Here is a 24,620-nt window from a genome sequence, read left to right as displayed (position 1 = left end):
AGGGGCTGCAGCGGAGGGCGGCGGGCACGGAACGGGCTGCACGGGGCAGTGGGCACGGCCCCAGGCCGGAGCTCAGGGAGCGTTTGGGCAGCGCTCAGACACTGGGTTTGGATTTTGGTGGCACATATTGCCGTCTCTTAGGTACTCCATAATCCTCTCCTCACATTTGGCTACCTTGTGGCATTTGCGCGTTGATCACTCTTTCTATCACATTGTTATGAGAGGGTCTTAAACATGGCAGAAAATTCTCATCTTCTGAAGAGAAAGACGATACAGCTGTATCAAACATATCTGAAATGCTTAGTTTCTTCTGCAGAAAGACAACATAGCCACACTTGAAGCATGAACTGAGACAAGACTATCCACTGTCCTACTAAGTTTCTGAACAGCATTTCTCATAGAGCTGTTCTGGTGAGCATATTATGTCCTGTAGCCATTACTCCGGGTCTTAGCTGAGCACTGAACAGTCCCCCATGAATCAGAAGTGACTGCCATTTTCACAGTGTTTGAATAAACATTTTTTTTATTATTCTATATTTTATTGTTATTTATCATGTTCCCTGTGGAACAGAGACACTCCTTCCTTCTTATACAGCAGTCTTAACAGCAGGTTGAGGGAGGTGATCCCCCCGCTCTACTCTGCCCTGGTAAGACCTCATCTGGAGCACTGCGTCCAGTTCTGGGCTCCCCAGTACAAAAAAGACAGAGATCTCTTGGAAAGAGTCCAGCGGAGGGCCACAAAGATGGTGAAGGGCCTGGAGCATCTCTCCTATGAGGAAAGGCTGAGTGAACTGGGTCTGTTCAGCCTTGAGAAAAGAAGAGCGAGAGGGGACCTGATCCAGGTCTATAAATATCTAAGGTGTGGGGGGCAGAATGGCGAGGATGGACTCTTTTCAGTGGTGAGTGGAGACAGGACAAGGGGAAACAGCCGGAAACTGCTACATAGGAAGTTCCACACAAATTGTGCAAGAACTTCTTTACAGTGAGGTGACGGAGCACTGGAACAGGCTGCCCAGGGAGGTGGTGGAGTCTCCTTCTCTGGAGATGTTCAAGACCTGCCTGGATACCTACCTGTGCGACCTGCTGCAGGGAACCTGCTTTGGCAGGGGGTTGGACTCGATGATCTTGGAGGTCCCTTCCAACCCCTACAATTCTGTGAAATCTTCAGAGCATGGCTGGTAAAAATAACAGGAGAGGAAGAAGGACAAATAGGTTTTATTACCACCTAAGGAGGAGTGGGGCTTTAATTACGAGTGTGTTTTTCTCACAGTCGTTATAATTGAATCATCCCAGAATAGCACAAGATTAATGCTGTATGTCAAATGTCTTTTTTATTCACAAGTTATCTCTAGGAGGATCTACCTCGAGAATGGAAGAAGGTAAATTCAGGGTTCTGGAAAATGTAGTGGAGCTGGTGTTATGATAGAATGTGAATGACATGAAATGGAGAATCAGTTGTCCCTACATAATAGGGATGTAGGGACACTGAACTGCTGTCATCTTACCAAACTTGCCTAGATAATCTCTCAAAAACTTGTCATTGAAGTTTTTTGTTTTCTAACAATAATCATTCCAGCTTCCCCATAACTTCTGTTGTTCTTGCAAGTCATGGTAAAGAAAGGAGATAGAAATGTTTCTCATCAGTGTGCTCATTTCTGCACTAAGCCAGCACACTTCAATATTTGCCCATAGACTGTCTTCTGGACAGCTAATTGCTCTGGCTCTTCTGGGCTTTCTTAAAGTGAGGGGCCTGGAACACAGCTGAATGCTTTAGCAGAAGCCTTGCTGAGAATGCATCAAGTGGAAGGATTACCTCAGTGTGCACAGCATTTCCTATTCATGGAGCATCTCAGAACTCTAACACAACATCTGAGAATGTCTCAGATTCCCAGCATCTCCCACAGCTACAATTCCACTCATTTCTGACCTCGTAAATCATGTGTGACAAATGTAGCTATTTCTAATGTGAAAGATGGGTATTTTAGATTTTTTTTGTTACCACACAGTCCATGAGCCACAGCCTGAGAACATCAGATACAAAAATATTCCATAAAGAGAGGCAATGCAAACCATTCGTTATAACTTCTCAGTCTTAAAGATAAATCAACTAAAAACACAGGAAGGGAAAATCCAGAGAAAAATGAACAGACAATTTTTCTTTATTTCTGTTTTCAAGTTCAAGATGAATCTTCAATAATTTGCAGCTAAAATGAGTGTATAAAAATGCTCCTTCTATTCTAGTTTGAATTCTTACTTGGATAAGTTAGTTTTTTTCAAATAAAACTAAACCTGCTCTTTCAAATGTCATTTCTGTGCACAAATTACAAAGCTAATTCTTCTAGTATGTCAGGTAAAGCAGATTTCAATTCAAATATTAAAGCCTTTTACATTTGGGTAACAGAACTAAAAACACAATTCAAAAGCCCACAGAAATGCCATGCAAGAACTGCAGAACAGAAGTGCACCTTAAAGAGGTAACAGTGTAAACAAACAGACACACAAATGGATATACATGTATCTGAACATGCTGGGAAGATTAGAAAAATTGGCTCTTCATTTTATATGTGATCTTCGTCATTCAGATAACAAAAATGTGTACTCAACCTAGTACTTACATATTGCTTAGACATTAATTGTACTTTCCTCCTTTTCAGTAATAGGACATACTTCTTAACGTTGCACAGTAAAGTTGTGTATCTTCCAGTCAATGTCACACAGTAATGGTGAAATTATGAAATAAAAGGAGGAAGTATGAGGGACAGCAGGCAGTAGTAAAAGACCAAACACTGTAGCCACAGTGCTATTGGTCTTCTTGGCCACCTGGGCACGCTGCTGGCTCATGCTGACTAACACCCCCAGGTCCATTTCTTTACACGCTCTTCCAGCCACTCTGCCCCAAGCCTGTAGAATTACCTGAGGCTGTTGTGACTGAAGTATAGGAGCCAGCACTTGATCTTGTTGAGCTTCATCCTGTTGGCCTCATCTAAGCTGTCCATCCCACCCAGATCCCTCTGTAGGGCTTTCCTACCATCAGGCAGATCAACACTTCCTGCCTACTTGGTGTCATCTGCAGACTTCCTGAGGGTGCACTCAATGCTCTCATCCAGGTCATCAATAAAGATATTAAACACAACAGGTCCCAATACAGACTGCTGGGGAACAGCACTAACGGCGTCTCACTAGCTGGATTTAATTCCATTCACCATCACTTTCTGGGCCTGACCCTCCAGCCAGTTCTTTACGCAGCAAAGAGTGTATCATCAATGAACGTACAGATGTTATAGATATACCAAAGAGTTTGGCTAAGCAGTTATTATACCAAAACAGAATAGATAGAATACTTACCCATATCCTGGGCTTGCTATGAAACTCCATAGGAGGGAATCCCAAGAAGAAATCCTTCCCTGCTGGCAGTCAGCTCTTAAATGGGTCCAGGAGAGGTGGAGCCAGGCTCCACCCCTTCCGGCAGCACAGGTGAATTGCCTTCACCTATGCACACATGGCTGACTTATTGCTCGCCTCAGGTGATCAATCAGAGGTTCAGGCTGTGTCTCAGCATTTCCCATACAAAGGAGTGTACCTGTCCAAGCTATTGGCTGCCAGCTTCTGCAAGAGAATACTGTGGGAGACAGTGTCAAAGGCTTTGCTGAAGTCTAGGTAGACTACATCAAGAGCCTTTCCTTCATCCACCAGGCTGGTCACTAGATTGTAGAAGGAGATCAGGTTGGTCAAGCAGGACCTGCCTTTCAGGAATCCATACTGGCTGAGCCTGACCTCCCCGTTGTCTCACTTGTGCCATGTGATCTCCCTCAAGATGATCTCATGACCTTTCCTGGCACCAAGGTCAGGCTCACAGGTTGACAGACCTGTAGTTCCTACTTCCCAAGATCTCTTAACAACACTTCTTGTAGATAGGAGTCATATTAGCAAGCCTCCAATCCTCTGGCATCTCTCTGATTGACCAGGAACACTGATAGATGGTGGAAAGTGGCTTGGCAATCACTCTGCTAGCTCCCTCTGCACTCTGGGGTGGATCCCATCTGGCCCAATGGACTTGTGGCAGTCCAGGTACAGTAGTAGGTTTCTGACTGTTTCCTCCTTAATCGTGGGGGATTTATTCTGCTCCCCATCTGAGACTTTCAGGTCAGGGGGAGGAGTATCCAGAGGATAACTGGTCTGATTTTTAAAGACAAATGTAAAGATGGCATTGAGAAATTCAGCCTTGTCATCATCCTTAGTGGTCACATTCCCTGCCACATCCAGTAAAGGATGATAAAGTAGATAATAAGGAAGTTTCTATTCAGAATGAATCAGAAGACTAATGTGTTACAAGAAAAGAGTTTATGAGGTCATTTGTAACTAGACATGGCTTGTACCATGAAGGTTGGAGCCAGTCTTTGAATATCTTGAAGTTAGATTTCAGGATATAAACATGCTTATGGAGCACTGAAGCAGGTAGAAGGGCAATGAAGAGCAATTGGCCTTCCCAGCTCTACAGCTGACACACAGATGGAGAACACAGCCAACGTAAGCAAGTAACAATGGATAATGAGGCACCAGTCCCATAACCTCCTGCTAACCGCCTTCACATCTCACACTCTGAATGAGACTCAGAAAAGGCTCTCTGCTGACTGTTCAGATGCAGGCAGGGCTCTCCCTCATACCTATGTGCTATGAAGCATTGCTGCCTTTCCTTCCTCTGTAGTGTGACCCAACATGACATACGCTTTTGGCCAGCACATCAACTGGAATGATTTCTCAGCCAGAAAATAACCCACTGCCAGGACTCCTCTGTCATTGCAGCTGCTTGCCCTAATATTGTTAGGCACCTCTCTGTGGAACAGTGTTGTATGTAACGCAACTTCCTTTTGCCTTCTTTAAAAATCCACTCTACCCATTACACATCATTTATTCCTTTCCATAGCTTTCCCGTATCATATGGGTTTATGCTGTACTCCCTTTGCCCATAAATTCTTTGGATCAGAGTGGTTTACAAGTTTGGCACAGATCTGGGTTGGTTCACAGTCTGCTCTGCACAGAATAATCCTGCAGACTCCTGAGTGTGTGCTTTCAATCAGATTAGCACATGGCCTCAAACAATGGCTATCCATTCCTACATGAATGTCACTGAGCTGCTTCAGCCATTGCTTATTGTTAGAGTGAGTCAAGTCCCTTCCTGTCCTGTAATGTTGCAAGCACATTGGCAGAGAGCCACAGGCTGGAGATACATGCAGACTGCACTTAGTTTACTTGTATAACACTGTTTTCAGTACTTTCTCATTCTCTTACATAAAAACCTCGCAAAAGATCACTTTCCAGATAGCACAATGAACTGTGGAAGGTTCAGCACAGGTTTTTTTTCATTTTTAGGACAACTAAAAAGAAATACTTCTTATAAATATGTCTTCTATTGTATGCAAAAATCTCTTACTGGCTCTGGATTTTGCCTTGCCTTTGTGTCAGAACAATCAATAAACAATTACCTATTAATAGACTTGTTTTCCAAGAAACAATTAAGTAATCATAAACCATAGCAGCAAGTGGTTCAAATGTGGATTGGATTCGGTTCCACAGTTCTACTTACAATAGTTTTTCCAAGTGCAAATGGGACTTAGTGCAGTTTGTACGTGGATTTTCTTTCCACTGTCATCTATTTGTTATGAACAATTTGTAAATACCTGCTTCAAATGGCCCTCTAAGGATATCCATATATATTTGATGGAGGAGTCAAACAAATTTACCTACTCTACCTTCATAAAAGAACAAACTTACAGAGAATATATAGTAGTATTTCCATATTGAGAAATAGGTTGAATTAATTCCTGTTCTTCACTGCACTGAAAATTTATATTCCTTTTAGCTGTATATTTATGATAAACATGGAGTCGTGTGGTTTGGGATGCATACTGTGCAATTAAATACATTATTCACACCAGATCTATTACTACTGATCAAACAGGGCTAATATTTCTGAGCTGTTATTGATGGAATGTTGTTTTAGAAGGTCATTTTCAAGTAAAGTTGGTGATCACTATTTTCCAGTGCCTTGTGAAGTCCATCTGCGTCTCCACATAAGTAAATGTGTCTAAAAATCCAAAACAGACAGAACTTTATCTGCCCGATACAAATAGGAACTTCAAGAGAGGTCAGTATGAAACTCACCATTCTTAGGACCTAAATCTGTCCATATATAAAATAAATTAAAATGAAGTAATATTAATATATAAAAAGGGCATTATGTGACTCACTATATATAAGTGATATATATAGTTTAAAATATATTTCATGGAAGCCACCTGTCTTGCTGTCTCCAAGATATCTGGGTCTGAGCTGGGTGAAAGCGAGCTCTTTAAACATTCAAATCGACTGTAGATTCTGTAGATTTGAAAGTGCACACTCAATACATCATGTCTAAAAATGCTGGTTCATTTTCTTCATTTGGTGTTTTAAACCAGAATGAGCAATACCTGTTATCCTCCAGTCTCCTTCCAGCAATGCAGAACAGAATACATGAGTAGCCCACATAGCACTTAGCAAAGAACAACTGGCACAAATGTCAACGTTTGTCTGCACGGTGCCACCACTGCCGACAAATGCCATCTGAACGCCCTGCAGTGTCTGTGGCTGTTTCCTACTAAACATGATTCTGAAGGCACTCAGCAGCAGCTGCCTGCTCTATCCAACACAGTACATCTGGAGATCTTCAAATCATCAGTGACTGACCACATGTAAAGTGCAGCAAAAGATTCTTAGGTCCATCCTCACTCTGGTGTTCCTTTGTTAATTGACACAATTCTTTGTCATCCTTCTGTCGCTGGGTCTGTTGTTTTTTGAGATATTAATGGTGACTTCCTTCGTTGACATTTTCTGTGTGTCCCGTTTACTCTGTGAAAGTTTTAAACAGTACAGTCAGTAGTAATACAGTGAGTGGACAGAGCCATTGACAACTGCCTTCTAATTTATGGAGGTGGCTCTAATTAATGAAAGACCTCAGCGTTCTCTTCACAATGCAGTGACATGAAGCAACTTTCTTATGCAACAGAGACGTAAACTTTTAGCTGCCTTAACGGCTGTGGATATCAGTAGGCTTTGGATCAACCCTTTTGGTTATCATTAGCATTTCCATATGCGTGTATTCTGAAAGTGGAGCAAATCTTTTTTGAGTTCAAAAGTGAAAATTTGGGCTTCCTTTGAATGTCACTTGGAAACAAGTGTAATTAGTCTAAAACAGAATTTTCTCTAGTGTCTCTTAGATTTCATAAATCAAAACATAGTTTCAAAATAACACTTATTTCTGCATATATTTAAGACATATGTACTTGCATATAAGACCTCTATATACCTTCCAGAACTTTATCAGCTTATTTCCAAATATTCAGGAAAGTCCAACTGTCTGGGGCATGCAAGTGCAATCCTAATTTAAACTAACCCTTCTTCATGTCTTAGTTTGTCTGCTTGTTTCCATAAACAACGTGCAATAAATCAGATAAGTGTAGCAAAGGACACTCATAACCAGACAGATATAAACAGAGAATGGAGATAGGTGTTTTTGACAATTGCTCTTCCAATGTTCCATGACACAATTTGCAAATGTAGATAATGCCAAGTAAATGGAGTGTAATTTGCTTGGTAATAATGTTAGAGGAAATAATAATAATGTTAGAGGTAAACTTCCACTGACATGAATGGAAAGTATGTATCTGTCTGAGAGCAAAACCTGGGACTCTCATAGACCAGCGCATATTACTTCTCATGTACGCAAGCTGAATACACCTGCTCCTTTCCTGTCTGCTCTCCCAGTGCTCTCTCACACAATGATTCTCCAAATGCTACATATATCACAAACATCAAGTAGGTTATTGTCAGACAGTGACATAACCTGGACTCCACCTTTGTTTTTGAGGTTGATGGACCTTCACTGTTACTAGGACTGCTTTCATCAGCGAAATCTTTTACTTCCAAGCCATCTTAACAATATGGTATCACAGAATGGCAGGCTGGTTGATTCCGTTCAGAGCTGGGTGCCGAGAACCATGTCCTGCCATTACCCTCATGAGAGAATAGTAAGTTTTCCCAGACACAGCCCACATCATATTCCCTGCCTTTCAACACCGCAAATTGAACTTGTCATGTGAACAACAGTATAAAGAAGTGGAGGCTGTAGAGCATGACGCCTAAGAGAATGGGACAGAGGAAAAGCAATTTACCCCACAAGCCAGTGGGACAACCCAAATCACCTGTGAGCAGCATGTGCAGCATCACATTACTTTCTACAGCATTTAGGAATAATAGGAAAAGTGCTGTCAATGTGACTACTCAGATGAATGAAATGGGCACATTTTGAGTTGAAGGGGTGGAAATAGTCACCTTCTATCCACCAGGCATCTAAACTTTGGGTATCTGAATTGGAAACCTATTATCTTATGCTTCTCTAAATACTCAAGAAATTGAGATTCAGAATGGCAATTCACAGCTGGAGCCTGATGCAGGTAATATGCCTTGCAAACTGTAGGAATTTGCATTTCCTTTTTGGCTGTAAGAAATTTAGACAAATTATCTTCCTTTCTTATATGCATATATTTACATATGTAGAATAATGTTAACACCTTACTAAAAGTGCTACAAGCACTAACTGATGCTCAGGTTCAATAATACAAATACCTTACTGAGCGTATCTTAACTAGAAAAAGGTGGGAGGATGCATTCAAAGCCATGAAGTTCCGGGTCAGGAACCTACACTTTGCTAAGTCCAATTATAGTGAACATTCACACTGTTAATATGTTGTGGAAGTTTGCCCATATTTCCTAGTAAGTCTAAATTTTTCAGTTGCTTGCAAAATGAAAAAAATGTCTTCCCTAGCAATATGTCAGATATACACCATAATTCTCAAGTGAGGCCAAGTCTCTTTCAAAATGGATTAATAAAGATGTCATTTGTGTTCAGCCACTTTCAGACCGACCAATTGATTTTTATCTGTGGGCCAATGTTTATGACAGGCGTTTATGTTTTTTCTTCACAGCAACCTGCGGTCTAGATGTCGTGCTGATGTATGACATGTACCTCTATTTATGGAGCTGTGGCAAGCAGCAGGATTCGTGTCACTGGGAAATGCTTCTGCTCTACAGAAGCGCAGCAGGTAATACAGTGAAGGTTTAAGATAAGCACAAAGGAACCAATCCAGTGTTTGTTAAAAAATCCAAGATAGAGTTTAACATAGATTGTGTTTTCCATTTGCTTGGACCTCAAAGCCTTGCTTTTTCTTGCATGGTCATTACACCGGATGATCCTTCTACAAAGCTTACAATAAGTGAAGAGAGAAAGAGGCAAGGTCTGATCCAAAACCTAGGGACATTGCTGAAAGGACTCCCATCGCCTTCTTCAGACTTTGCATTCAGCCATGAATGAACCATGCAGCACACACAATTTCAGCAAAGCAGTAATGAAGGAAAAGCACACTCCCTTTCAGATTATTGGTCCAAACCATTTGCACAAGACATGACGCAGAGGAACTGAGCTGAAAAACAATATGCTTTTTCTCTTTTTTTTTTTTGCCATAACAACTGCTAAATTAATCACCAATTCTGAGGCCATTCAGGCGTGAGACATCACCAGAGATGCTGGGCCTAATCACGCTCTGGTGTGGTGCAGTCTTTGTACCTCACCCCATTTTAACTGCGACCAGGAGGATTATCACAAAAGTGACGCTGACTCAGCTGAGGCCAGAGCCCAGCAGCAGGCACACAGCTGCACTCTCACCTCTGCTGCTCGGAAGCTGCTCTGCCGTGGTGGCCCAGCTCCAGCGGTGTTCACGCACTGGGCCCCACTGATGGTCCTCTTCTCAGTGCTCAGAATCCCTGTGGTGGCTGGCGTTGTGGTTCCTCCCATCTGAGTTGATTTGCCATCCTCCAGAATACCTAGTGAGGATACGGAAAATTGTCAATTAGTTCTGAGCAGTGATTGGTAACTGTGGCTTCTTCCTATTTCACCCCTTTTTGTGACAGTACAAGCCAGAGAAGGCACTTCATGGTACTATGGTGAGAGCATCCTACCTCTTTTTGTAGCTTTATAGTTACATTTTGGATTACTTGCCCTTTCTCCTGTAGTTCACCATGGTACATTGGCTCAGAAAAGATGGAAAATGGGTTAATGAGTGTAGTACATTGGTTGCAGCTCCCCATCTGCTTCAAACATTGCGACTTCCCACACACAGCAGTCTGCACGACTGAGGGTTTGTCTCAAGACCCGGAGGCAAGCATCAGAGAGAGCTCCTCTTAAAGCTCTTTCACTCACAGTAAATGTAGAGCTTAGAAGTGACCATAACAGATGCAACCAATATGGATGGGAAGATTACTCTATTTCTGGCCTCCTTTTTTTTTAGCCATAATTGGAGGAAAAAAACTCAGGGAAAATACATTTCATACTCTTTTGAATATCAGTAATCAAATAAATGACTAATTTACATTCTGCTCTAGCTGAGTGGAGAAGACAGGCATTGTACAGTATGATACTGGCCAGCCTAAAAGAATTTTCTCATTTTATTGCATTAACAAAAATCAGTTCTCATTTATGGGGAGTGAGAGCACTGTGTCTGGCTATGACACCAGTTCTGAAATCCACACAAATTGCAAGTGAGATGTATGACTGTAGCTCTTTATTTTATTTCCAACAAAGCTTGTTTATGAAGAGCCTTATCAGAATAAAGTTAACAAGAAAAACTGACATATAGATTTACTAACTGGCAGTGCAGATATCAAAACTGAAGAAGCAAGGAGTAACAGATTCTAAGGGAAAAATACATGTGAGGAAAACCCAGGACAACTCGTTGCTACTTGAAGTGTGCATTGCATCACAATCATGTGCATTCTGCCATGAATCAGGTGGGAATCCAAGCACAGTATTAAGAATATTGAAAGTGAAGCAAAGTAAAGCCTGAATTATTCCCCAGAGATCTGTCAGAAAAGCTGCTTTATCAATAGAAAGCAACATTGCTTTCAAAGGCAATGACTGAAATCAGTGAAGCTTCACCCAAATATCCAAAGTCGTGGTTTTGAAAATATGTAAAGCTGTGTAAGATTTATAAAGCCTAAATCACTTCCCTATGCAGTCTTGCCATTGCACTTCCCTAAGCAGTCAGAAGATGGTGTTAGAGTTTTCCTAGGACAGCTTAATTTGTGGTGATTACTGAGAATAATGCTAAATTGTCTTTTTTGATAGAAAAAAAATACTGATTTGAAACTTGAAAATGTTATAGTTTATTTATGAAATTTAAAAAAACCCTTGCATTTTGAAGCTGTATTCTGCTGCTAGGTATAAAAACTAATGCTGTTCTTACATATCTACAGGTCACTTCTCAGAGACCTGTAAGCCAGTCACATCTCAGAGACCAGTAAGCCATGTCTTCTGCATCTCCAGAAAGTCCATCTCAACTTGAACTTTAGGTCCTACATCTTCTTCCTATCACTCCACAGTGCACAATGAGAGAGAAGAGTGTCATGAAGCAGTACAGACTGATGCAACACAGAAAATCAGTTTTTAAGAAGGAGAGGCCAGTAGCTAAGCCTGAGTATGAGCTCTAAACCATGGCATAGTTTGTTTAGTCATCTTCCAGTGGAGCTCTGTGAGCAAGCTGAAGCACAGCTGTGAACAGGCAAAATGCGCTGGGCATTCCCTACTAATTTCATTAATTGAATCTTGGACATTTTAAGCATATATGATGCTTAAAATATATAGCATATATGATGTTTTGAGATTTTCATTCTATGGAATTACCTTACTGAATTACTTCCCACCATGTGTCTCTTTGTCTACCTGGCCTCTAAGTAAGTTGTCTTGTGAAACAGCTGTTCACTGAACAGTAGCTTTGTTATTAGGCACAGTTTAAGTCTTCTGGTGTCTATAGAACAACCTTTCTTACATCAGTACATTTTTGGAGGCTGATGGAAGATTTCAACCCTGCAGATGGTGTACATGGTTCATTTTGTGTCCTCTGCTTGTCTGCAATCCAATTCTCATCTTTTGCAAGGTTGAGACATCAGAAGTTCATGAGGTATCAGCATCTGAGTCTTCCACTGCCACTCACTGTATATTAATGAAGGTGACCTCATGGTCAGCAATACTAGATGATCTCACTTGTGCAGCAAGCTTTCTTATTTTATTCTGAAAGATGATTGTTGTTCTGAAGTTAAGAAACTCCAGACTGCAAACCAGAGATGATGTTACAGAAAAGATAGGAGCAGATTGTTGCTTTTTAAATAGAAACTATTTTGCATTGCTATTTGGGGTTAGTCACAGTACACAGAAAGGGAAGAGCTGACTTTCTTCTCCTGTATAGTCTGGAATTTGCAACCTAACAGGCTGGTAATACTCAGCCCTGCCTCAGTGTCATTTAAAGCAAGTTAACTGTCTGGTTACTGATACCAGCCCCACAGTATGGGTTCAGTAAATATCCTTCACAGACTTTCACTGTAGAGCTTTAGTAGAAATATAACTGAATGGGCTCAGTAACGTTACTTCTCCCCTGCAGTCAGGACAACCCCTGCCAGAACTCTGTGGGCCTCCTGAGCCCAAGGAAAGTAGTAGATCCCATCACAGTGCTCTGACAACTCCACTTTTTTTTAACTTCACATGAACTGGCAAGTCTAGAATATTCTTCTGTCTCTGCTCCCAAAATCAGGGTTTCTGAGTGGTTATCAAATCTCCATCTTCTCCTCAGGAATGACAAACAGTGTTTGGTCCCCTTGATGGCTGCAGGGAGAGCACACACCAAGCAGCCCCAGAAATCCTAATCTCACTTTGCAGTGAGAACTGCACTTAGAAGGAGTTGTTTTCCTCCAGCAATAGGACAGTTTCAACTGGCCTGCTAGGCTGCACATGCAAGTTAATGCTTGTATTTCTTAGCAATTCTGATGAAATCTTTTAGACTGTAGTTCGACAAACACCTCTTTCAGTAGCATCGAGGGAAAAAAAAAAAAGAGCTTATTTTTAATTGAACTCAATCCCCAGGCTTCATCATCCAGTGACACAGGTGGTAGCCTTGGCACAGCTTAGATGGTAATGCAGAAAGCAGAGAACAGCTGGAGCTGGGATGGTCACACACAGCTGAGCCCACTTGCCCAGCTACACCTTCTGCTCACAGAGCTGCCTTGCTGGGCTACCTTAGTCCTTCAGAGGTGTGTTCATGTTGCTCCAAACTATCCCAGAATCAGGAGACGCATATTTACTTCATCCAGTCAGCATGGATTCACCAAAAACACTTGGTATGTAACAGCAGAAAGCATCCCAAAACTCCTAAAGTTGCTGGTGTGGAGAAGGGACATGACAGACTGCTTACACAAGTCTGGTGGTTTAGACCAAATTATCTTCAAATAATCTCTTTTTTGTTATCTATGAATTCAGAATTTGAATAATTTTGGAATAAAAAATTGCACGTTTCTGCTTTTTTATTTTCCAATTAGAATATTGGCATAAAAATACTGTTTGAACTTTCACAAATATGACAGTTCAGAAAAATTTGGATGGAGTCAAAAATCAATTTCAGTTATTTAATGTGTCACATAAAAATTGAAATTGGTCTCTATGATATCTGTGCATCTTCCAAGTGTTCCACAACTTAAAAGAAGGGTATTTAAGAGCAATTTCAAGAGCTGTATGAATATGGAGTGAACAAAGAGATACCTGAAATGAAAGGTGTCTCAATAGAAGCACAAAGACTGGTGATATAGGAAAATTTGTCTGAAATATATATCCTACATGAAGAACAGAAGGCCTATTAAAGGTAATATAAACTCGTAGAGCAGGACAAAGGAGAGAGAATGCCATATTTCTCTCACTATCAATGCAAAAATTCAATGGTCTTTTCAGGCAGGCTCATATAAGCAATTGCTTATATTGCTTATATAAGCAGTATATACATTCTTTATACCAAATAATAAAATTAGCCCTCCAAGAACCACTGCTGCTCATACTTAATAGTTTTTCAAAGCTCAGAGTATTCAGAGTCATAGTAGGAAGCAGAGTTTTTCCAGTCTTCATGGGATAACTGCCTACATTCTTCACTGTAAGTAATGAAAAAATCAACATGTACAAGCAAAGATCAGAATTAGTTTTTAGAAGGGGGAGTCTGTAAGCTTCAATCATTCTGTTACCTTAGCTCTACCCCAGCTCTAAATCTCTCTTTGCTAAGTAACCATTGCTATCATCAAGCTCCTTAGTATTTCAGACTTTTAAGTCATGGATTAGAGAGGGACAGGACACTGCTAATGTTGCCAAGAAATTTGGAAGGGGTTTGAAGCCTTGTAGAACAGACTTAATCTTAGCCATAAGGCTCAGAACTTTGAGAATAAATGATTTCCCATATGTTTCTCACGTTGTTCTCCTCCCTGGAGTCAGAAGATCAGGTGGTGGCAACAGCTGGGCACAAATCTGACCGCAGTGCGCTGCAGGTCTAACCCAGCACTGTGCACCCTCTGCTGTCCTGTGGCACAGTCGTGAACAAAAAGCATGGGATTGTTCAATGGTCACATTTATATCTTTGCAACTGACTCAGCCAAACCAGTAAGGTTGCACTTTCTGGTTCAGCAGCGCCTTTTGTTTTGTTTGCTTATCACGGCTGCTATCTCCTGAATAATGCATAAGATACCGGTTTGCAAAACGCCTGCATCATGTGATAGCCAGGCACACTGCACTGTAAAGACTCAGAAAACGCGCAGTAAAGAAGACTGAACACTGCTACCACAACATGCAGCTGCTTCCAGAGAAAACAGGTATTTGGTATCATCACTGAGTTCCTTGCTTTTAATGACACACAGATGGAAAATAAGTATACAGAACACTGAAATACCTGTCTTCTATGTCTGCTCTCCTGATTTGAATCTACTCATGCTTGGAAAAAATATGCATCTGCACGACTGTATGTTCTATAACATAAATGCAGTATGGAACAGATCCTACTGAAGTGGAGAGGAGGCTGTGAAATCATTGCCTTTGAAACAGAAGCCTGAGGGATGAGGCCAGAGGGCCAGAAACACCACAGTAGATTTTTTTCCCAACAAGGAAGAATTTAGAAACTTTCAGACATAACAGTGAACCTGTGTGTGAGGATGAAGGATGCGGGAAATCTGCAGAAGGAGGGCCTGTTGGGCCAGGAACACGCTGTCAGAAACAGCAATCTGTGTTTAGAGAATGAGCAAATGTAAAAATGCAATACATTTACTGCCTGGGCGTTCAGAGAATCCAGAGAGATTTATCTGAACTCTACCATGATGCAAATTGCAGACGGTGAAGCAAGACAAAACAGAAGTGTTTGCATTTCCAGCCATGGGCCCCACACTACCCCCAGCTCACAGCCTGCCCCAGCACTAGGGGGCTGTGCCACACAGCCTGCTGCCTTCAGGATGCTTCTGGAACTTGGCTTGTCCTAGGAGCAAAGGCAGACACATTTTCTGTTTGATATCTTTACCTTCAGTGCTAACAAAGTAGGCAGTAAGTACGAGGAATAAGAGAACATCTATGCTGATGCAGGACGAGAGGACTCAGATAACACCTAATAGACAGCAGAGGGCAAATCAGACTTTGATCCTCTTCTGGCCATGATTTTGTCACATTCAGGAGCCTTCATAGAATCACAGAATGGCCTGCATTGAAAAGGACCTCAAAGACCATCTAGTTTCAACCCCCCTGCCACAGGGTTGCCAATATTACTGAGAAGCAGCAAAATGCAAGGGTTTCCACCTTGGCCTGTATCCTGTGTGTCTTATTTGTGGTACACAACCCAAGGCCATTACCTTCTGGGGTGCTGAACCTCAGGAGGTCACTACTTAGCAGACAACACACAGTGGACCCATACAGCCCCATACAGCCTTACGGAATTATGCTCTCCTATAAAACAATGGCATTAATTCCGTACTGAAGGAACCTTCGTGGTGAATACTTTTAATACTTTTAAACGTATGCACAATGGGGTCCTGATAAAATGGAGAGATCCAGCACTCCATCTTGGTTTGCTGTTTTCCTCTTTCATTTCATTTCTGAGCATCAGACAAAAAGGTTCTTAGAGATGAGTAGATCTCAAGAGAGTTCCAAACTTCTCTTGTAATGCTATTTTGAAAGATGCCCCTCGTTGGTAGATAAAATTTTGAAAGATTCCAATACTGGAGTTTAATATGCACATGAATAAACAAGCATATGAAAAATCGCTCTGAATGTCTAGACAAATTTACTGCTGTAATATTAAGACTTCTGCTATAGAATATGCAGAATTCTAGCAGACAAGGGCAGCATTAAAGCTGCAAACCTTGATATTCCCTGAATGGTTATTTCCCAGATACAGGCAGATGCTAACTGAGTATTGGTATGTTTTTGTTTAAAATTATCATCAGAATCATGGTACAACTGCCTTGTAAACAGGCCTGACAATTCTGCAGCGTGTATGAGATGAAAGGTGAATATAAAATTTGTATTTATACCAGATAAAAAAAAGCACACTGCAACCATCTTTAACAACATTCCTCTTACTGCAAAATGCAGATCTGGGTTTTAGATTTGTTGAATCATCACACTGCATGGAAATTTGAATGTTTTGAAGGTGTGGTGATCATTTCAAGAATCAACCCAAGGGATATGGAAAGGAAAATGGACTCCATTAGTCTTCCCCAAATAGTAATGGGAAATTGGCTTGATCCTGAAGGGAGGATGAGGAATGTAAAGTTAAAAGAGTAATAGCAGTAATCAGGGAGTTAAGAAAGAACTGAATGGCAGAAAGGCAATGGAATATAATGGACGAAGAAACGGTTTTAATACCTAGAATGGGAATGATGAACTGAATTTTCACCACAGTGTGGAACAAGAAGTGGTAACATTTTGGAAGAGCCTTTGTATATAGGGAGAAGATGAAGGCATTGATGGCTGTGTGTTTTTTAAGCCTGGGAAAATCTGGAGATAGAAAATATTAAGAAAAATACTCGTGCTGCACATGTTAGAAACAGATCACTCGTGCTTCCAAAGCAAAAAAATCAACATACAAATAGCAAAACATCAAAACAATTTTTGTACTACTTCACCTTAGAAGAATAGATACATAGCACACAGATCTGCTTCTGCATGTGCTGAGATATGTGCAATGTTTCAGTACTGTCTGTGAAAACTCACCTTAAAAATGATGCACTCCATGCATAATGCCTTACTTCATGGCTGTAAAAACTAACTCTGGTCAGTCTGTTTACCACAAGTGCTTATTTTTGGTTCAGTTCTTGTCTGAACTTTTCCTTGTAAGAAGCCAAAGAAGAAAAAGTTCCCACTATAAGAAAGCACTACATTGGATGGAAAACATGGAGCAGTATGCTGACCCTCTCCTTAAGCCATCCTTATCACAACTGCACCCACCCTGTTTTAAGGGAGGCTGAACAGTGGCTTTGAGCTGCAGATGTTCTCATGGCCTATCCTTGTCCTTCACATGGTCCTTAGGGCTACGGTAATGAAACATCACTCACTGTGCTTTAGAACAGTTGCCAGAACAGAAACAGCTAGTATTATTACCATTCTCACTGCCTAACTAATCATATGTAGAAGCTTAAGATGAGTAGATTGTATCATTTCAATTAATCATACCCAGGAGCAACAAATTATTTAGACAGATTAAATAGAAGTCTTCATGAAAAGCAACTACAAGCACATGACATTTGAGCTGAATTGACACTTCAGCATTGCTCTCTGAGGTTCAGCAGCAGGAAATCAAAGCAGGAGGTTTCAGGTAAGACATGAGATGTATTTTAATGATGAGCTACAGGTGTAATTTACGATAGCTTTGGCAAAATGTCAACAACAGTACAAGTTGTATATACAGCCTGAACATCCCATATGGGAATTGATTCCAAAAAGACCAATGGCTAGATGGTATTTCCAGCCTGGATATCCTGGATATCGATGACTTAATTATCTCACAGTAAGATTGTGGTCATAAAATCCTTTGGCTCAATCTATCTGTATGTGTGTGAAAAACCAGTCACTCACATTTTGTGCTCGTCCTAAAATAAGGGCAGTGGTTGTGTTGAAACTGAGTGTCATCCATCGGCTGTTAGCAGTCTGCTGAACAACTCCATGAAAGTTTGTTCACCTTTTCTCCTGTCAGTGACTCAGAATCACTCAGACGTGAGTGGCAGAAATTCATACTTCCAGCACAGCAAGTGTTAGCTGGTAACCCTCCTGATGGCCTTCCTGGGAAATGCTGGCAGTTTACAAGAAGAACAACGGCAACGTGAGAGGAAACAGAGAGAGGATAATATGCCCCTGAAATGTACAGAAACAAAACAATACGCGTTGCCAGAAAACTGGTAAAAGCATCAGTCAACCAATTGAGGGGTTGGTTGATTATTTTGCTCTTCAGTTTCACCTTAATAGACCAGTCTGAACCCATCATCTTCCAGGAAGAATGAGAGGCTGAACAGAACTTTTCTCATCAGATGCTTAAAATTTAAGGCTCAGTCAAGCCAGCACCAACTCAAGAAATATCTGTAGGCTTTCAATGCATTCAAGAAAACCTTACAATGCAAAATCCTGCCTCGCAGCCTAAGCCATTAATGCCAGTAAAATGTTGTTCACCATTTACCTGTTGTTTTACTTTTAACCTGTATTTCTCCTAAATAGAACAGAGAAAACACTGTGGCAATCTGGGGAACAGATTATGCATGTGCTCATCAGATAATACAATTGCAAGAGGACCACATACTTTGTCACAGCACAATTAAAGAAGAAGCCGTATTTTTCATGCAGGGGTACATGGTACATAACCACATTATGCATCTTCTGAAATATTGCCCACATAATCTAGAAAAGAGTGCCATTTTATGGGAGCCAAACAAAAAGCTGTATAATCAAATCCTGGCTTTGATCATAGAACTTAAATCTTACCTATTACTGTATTTCAGTTTAAAACAAAGCTGAGCTTTAAATCTCAGCATTTTTAATTGCCATCAGTTGATTTCATCTTAATTTGAAAAAGTACCTGAGAAAAAAAAGTGGCATGAATGATATGTTCTGGTTCTATTCAGAAATACGTTTCTAGACTTGGCCAGAGGTATCCAAATTTCCGTCACTTAAGTGCTGGATTACTGTGCTGTGTACTCAGTGTAGAAATTTAGGAAACTTAGTCCATGGACAGTGAAGTATATTGAACTCTGTTACAAGTTTCCAGCATGAAATACATTCTCCTGCTGCTTTGAGGCTGGCAGGAGCCATCTCTTCAATCTTATTCCAGTTTTCAGTGTTAGTTTTGAATTATACAATCCTACACTGAAAAAAACACCATTTGTGCTGGCCAGAAAATGCAAGTTCATCCCTTTGGAACAGAAAAGTAAAAAAAAAATTTACATGTCCTGAACTGGGCTATAAAGGAGGAGAGAAAAAGGAAAGATTTTCCAACAAAAAGGACTTGGCAGAACAGTTTCCCTCTGAGAGCCCTGCAGGCAGCAGGTCTCATTGATGAAAGCACCTGTAGGGGAAGAACCAGCCCTGGGTGTGCTGCTCAGACACTGCTCCTCTCTCACCACCACCCCTCCGGCAGCTCTTCTGCGGCTAATGAAGCCCCGTGGGCAAGCACTAAGAACATCCTTCTTGTCAAAGATTTCAAGGCTGCAAGAAGGACTTTTTCTCTAGAAAAATCATCCAGAGAGAAGGTTCCAAATCACCTCTGCTGCAAATCCTCTCGACTGATGCTGAGCAGACTTTCTCCTTCCCATGAAATCCAAATGTCCATGCACACCATTTTTAGTGAACTTATTTTACCCACGGGTAAATGACTATGCTGGGGTAAACTGTCCTGGCAGGTCTGCTTGAGGCTGCAGAAGGGATTTAGCAATACTTGGCCGTTGTTTGAGGGAGTATTAACCAGAGGACAAGAAAAAGCCATCACAGTATATTTAAAAATCACAGTCGGTTGGGGTTCATGTTGAATGATCCACCTCCAGTCATTTCCTATACCAATAATGCTTAATGCAGCTAGCAAAAAAAGCAGGCTGAAGCCTCATAATGGAAGCCTTTTTCTTGTCTATCAATTATATCTGATAATTCTAATGAAATTTATCTTGCTACACTCTCGTTTTTATATGGCAGTTGATATTTATTAATGAAGAATTCATTCAAAAATACTCTGAGAAGAGATGGAGTTTGCTTATTTTTCCCCACCAGGGATGTACTAAATATCACTGACATCTTTATACTGAACAAACAGAACACAACAAATAAGAGCACCCACACACCAGATAATTACACAGAATGGCAGTAGTGCACAACAGGAGCAGCAGTCCCACCCAAACTATTTTCCTTACACAGTCCCCAAACATTTATTCTGTAGCAATTCTCCCATAAACCAGCAAAAAGTTTAAGTACATGTGGTTTCAGAATCAAGATTTTTCTCCATGCTCAAAATTAAAGAGATGCCCCATTTCAGGAGAGAGGTGGGGAGGGGTCTGGGGACCCAGGGGCAGAGAAGGAAAATGTCCCTAAGTTCTTTGACAGTACAGTGAGATATTTTGCTGCTTGCAATCTGTATCTCAGTGTTTGCTCTTAAAAAACATATTGTTTCAAGGTAGTGCTGAGTTTGATGCCGGGCAGAACTCAAATGTATGTATGGAACGGAGAGTGGCAGCACTGAGCACTTTCAGTTCAGTGCGTTGACCACTATCGCTTACTACACAAGTTAGCCTTTTAATTCTATTATTTTCCTGAATTGCTATCTAAAGCTCTTTATAATTTCCTGAGTCACTGACTGATGCAAAGATGTTTTTTTACTGGCGAAGGCTGCTGTTGTTTTCCCATTCCTGAGGCAGCAGTGCAGCTGGGCAGTGCACTGATGCCATTCCCTTTTCTGTCACTTCAAGTGGACATGCTGTAAGAAGTTTATCTAAAGTCACTGAAGTGTTTGTGAATGATCAGTTTTTCTGAAACAGCCATTTCTCAGGACTCTTTGGCACTGGGCTTGTGCCCCCAGCCCTGCCAATGAGGTTTGCTGCTTCCAGAGCACGGCACAAATGGCACTGGCAGCTGCAAGATTCTGGGTGGGCTTCACTGCTCTGTAAAGAACCAGTCTTCAGTTCTCCCAACCCACTTCTCACACCTGCCCAAACCCACTCCACAGGGGAGGTTTCCATGTTTGAGAAGATTACTGTCCCTGCATGCAAATGTTAACACGCAGGAATCATAGAATCACAGAATCACCAAGGTTGGAAAAGACACCAAGATCATCCAGTCCAATTGTCCACATACCACCAATATCTCCTCATTAAACCATATTCTTAGTACATTTCCTAAACATTTCCTGAAGATCTCCAGGGTTGGTGACTCCACCACCTCACCAGGCAGCCCATTCCAGCACATGACCACTCTTTCAGAGATTTTTCCTATCATCCAACCTGAACCTCTCCTGTCCCAGCTTGAGGCCATTCCTCCTACTCTTATCGCTAGTTATGCTGAAGAGGCAGACCCCCACCTCACCACAGCCTCCCTTCAGGCATTTGTAGAGAGTGATAAGATTCCCCCCTGTGCCTCCTCTTCTCCAGGCTGAACAATTCTGGTTCCCTCATCTGCTCCCCATAAGACTTGTGCTCGAGACCCCCTCCAAAGCCTCAATGGCTTTCTTTTAGTGAGGGGCCCAAAAGTGAACACAGTGCTCCAAGTGTGGCCTCAGCAGTTCTGAGTACAGGGGGATGATCAGCTCCCTGCTCCTGCTGGCTGCACTGTTTCTGATACAAGCCAGGATGCCATTGGCCTTCTTGTCCACCTGGGCACACTGTGACTCACGTTTAGCTGAGCATTGATCAACACTCCCAGGCCCATTTCTTCCAAGGCGCTGGTGTACAAAGTCGAGCAGACACATAAGAAGCCTGCTTATGAAAGCTTGATGATAAACATTAGAAGCAAAAACTTTATTTCTCTGAGAAATACCCCATGTGCTATATTCTCCCTTCTCTGTGTTGTTTTTTGTGTGTGTGTGTGTGTGTTTGTGACTTTGAAGGGTTTCTTTAACTGTCCTCCATCCAGTGTCCAGTTACAACTGAACTTGAAAGAGACCATATCCAGAAATTACAAGTAAATGGGTTACCTTAACTAATACCATATGACTGTATCTGAGATCGGGAATAAGGCAGAACATGGAGTTACCGGAACGTGTCTGCAGTCTGGGAAGAATCTCTGTTCATTCTGTGCAATTCTGAGCTGCAATAAGATTATCTCCTTAAAATACTACATGCCAGAACAGCTGCTGTAATTGTTCTTAGGCATATCAGACTCTGAACCAGCCAGCTCATAAGCAAGCAGCAATAACAGGCATAGGAGCACGAAGGGATAGTGATATACCCCAACACACTGCTACCACTAGCAAAGGTGATCGCTCTCTGGCTCTAAAGCCAAATAGGATTGCTTTTATGAAATACTTCTCTGCAGTCTGCATTACAAGAAACAACCTGCTGCACAAAGCAAGTCCTTCCTCTATAACCCACCGGCCGCTTATTCATTTACATTAAGATTTAACTTCATGTTTACCTGGTGGATGAAGCAGGCAATGATTGCAGCTGTGGTCAAACTGATCCGGGCTGTGTTGTCATGGTGACAGGCATTCAACCAGCCCCAGAATTTCCCTACAACTGCAGTCAGTCTCTCCTACTACAAAGAAAGGAAATGCAATTTTCAAAAACTTCTTTAGGAGAGGTTGCCAGTAGAGCATGGCGTTCTGTGCGCTGTGCCCCGGCCAGGGGATAACTGCAAAGATGGACCCGCACTGCCAAGCTCCCTGCAGCAGGCACTGAGCACCAGCTGCACCTTTCACCTGACAGAAAAGAACTGGAGTTATCCATAACTGCACGGCTGTGTTAGAGCCGGTCAGCAGCCAGATCACAGGATACTAATGGCATTTCTCTGCTATGAGATGTGGTTTTGCTACAAGATATGGTTTAGTAGATTAGTGGGTAGTAATGGTGATAGGAGGACGGTTGGACTAGATGATCTTGTAGGTCCTTTCCAACCTTGTGATTCTATGATTCTTTGAATCGATTTTTTTTTACGGTATTCTTTTTTTTTTAAATAAAGGACTCCATTCCGCTCCCATCTCATTGCTGCTTTGTAAATGTCTTCATGAAAGGATAAACTGTGGAGAATGTTTTTCTTTAAGTGCTTCTGAAGAACAGACTTTCCTATAGAAATAGCACAAAGACAATAAAAAACAATTGTCTTTGCTTTTAAAGCCTTGGCTGGTGCCGTGAGCAAGGCAGTGATAAAAAATACATGAGTGCTTTATTAGTTGAGGCACTGAACAAATGAGTTCAGAGACAGTCGATACACAGCTTCTCAGTTCTCATACATGACATTCGTTTTCATTAGTCGCTACGTCATTAAAAAATTAATTACTTGTATTTGTGTTCCAGCAACAATCTCCAGCTGAGGCTGGGGCTCACAGCGCTGTCGCTACAGGAACACAGCAAGGACAGAGCCTATCCCAAGGAGACGGCAGCACTTGAGCTCACCCACGGCTGTGAGCTCTTTCTGCCACGAGGCAACACGCTGCTTTATCCAATCTGAGGCACTTCCAGCAGTAATGAGGAAAAAATAATTGAATGCAGAATCCTAATCACTGGAAACGGTAATAGGGTGGGACAGCGTAAGGCCTGCTTGAGAAAAAATATGCAATTTGTTTGTTATTGTTGCTACTTCATCATTTTATAAAACACTTCCTCACTACTGCTAGCAAGTTGGTAGAATGCGTCTTAACTTCCCAGCCTATGGCTTCTGACCTGACTTCTCCCAGTGTAACACAGCAGAAAACACAAACGTGTGCTCAAACACCTCACAGCTTTTGTGCTTTTTTTTTTTTTAGTTTAACCTTTCACTGTGGTTTGCTTGTGACCTGTGCTGTCTGCCCTTGGGACCAGTCTGATCATGCACGTTCTCCCTTCCTTGTGCAGTCATTCCATGTGCTGACACCTCTACCTGGCTGCCCAGACTGCCCAAGTGAGAGAAGGCAGTTTGTGTAGAGGGCTGCAGGGCCCAAGGAATGGGGGCCAAGGCAGAAATGCAGCCTGTTATTTCCCCAGCTATACCCTACACAGCAGTCAAATCTCATGAAGAGTTGTCAGCTGGCACATCAACGGGTGTCTGTAGAAGAAGCCGCTCCTTTGCAGCCCCATTTGAGTTTCCATTTTTTCTCTCCTTCCTGGAAGCCATTCACCCTATGAACAGTACAAAATTTGATGGTTTAAAAGGTGTCTTTCAATTTCCCCCCCTGCTGTGCTTGATGAAGTTATTTATTACTTTTATGCTGCAACTCACCCTTACCATCTCACCCTGCTCATCCCTGTCAGGGGCTCAGCACCGTGCTGCAGCAAGCTGCTGTCACGTCTTTGTGGCTGCTGGTGATGGTCCTGAACCCAAGAAAAGTTCTGTCTTACTTTAGCTATGCTATAACAATTGCTATCATCCCATATGTTTTGTCAAAAAAATCCAAACCAAACCAAAAAAAAAAAAAAAAAAAAAAGTGAAGGTATAAAAAAAAGCAAACAAGTAGGGAAGTGAGTAAACATCCTAAGAAAGGATCAACTGAAGTAGGAACAAAGGAAAAGTGAAGGGAAAATTAAAAAAG

General features: G+C 41.6%; 1 protein-coding gene and 1 long non-coding RNA gene across 3 annotated transcripts in view; one reads left to right on the top strand and one right to left on the bottom strand.

Annotated features, from left to right (window-relative positions):
• LOC128091540 (uncharacterized) overlaps positions 1 to 24,620 on the top strand; it is a 340,253-nt gene that overhangs the window by 294,276 nt on the left and 21,357 nt on the right. The window lies entirely within an intron of this gene.
• Positions 1 to 24,620, bottom strand: part of BAALC (BAALC binder of MAP3K1 and KLF4) — a 38,365-nt gene that overhangs the window by 11,216 nt on the left and 2,529 nt on the right. The window contains exons 2-3 of one of the 2 annotated variants that reach the window (XM_052704772.1): positions 9,758 to 9,915; positions 4,456 to 6,885 (exon numbers count right to left, since the gene is read on the bottom strand). In XM_052704772.1, coding sequence (XP_052560732.1) covers positions 6,781 to 6,885; positions 9,758 to 9,915 — 263 coding nt within the window. In that variant the 3' untranslated portion in view covers positions 4,456 to 6,780. Of the gene's footprint in view, positions 1 to 4,455; positions 6,886 to 9,757; positions 9,916 to 24,620 lie in introns of those variants that run through there. The other variant, XM_052704771.1, reaches the window with a different exon arrangement.

Source organism: Tympanuchus pallidicinctus, unplaced genomic scaffold (assembly GCF_026119805.1).
Source record: "Tympanuchus pallidicinctus isolate F22 unplaced genomic scaffold, pur_lepc_1.0 scaffold5, whole genome shotgun sequence".
NCBI lineage: Eukaryota > Metazoa > Chordata > Aves > Galliformes > Phasianidae > Tympanuchus > Tympanuchus pallidicinctus.
Note: the sequence above shows the minus strand (reverse complement) of the source record. Positions and strands in the feature narration are given on the sequence as shown.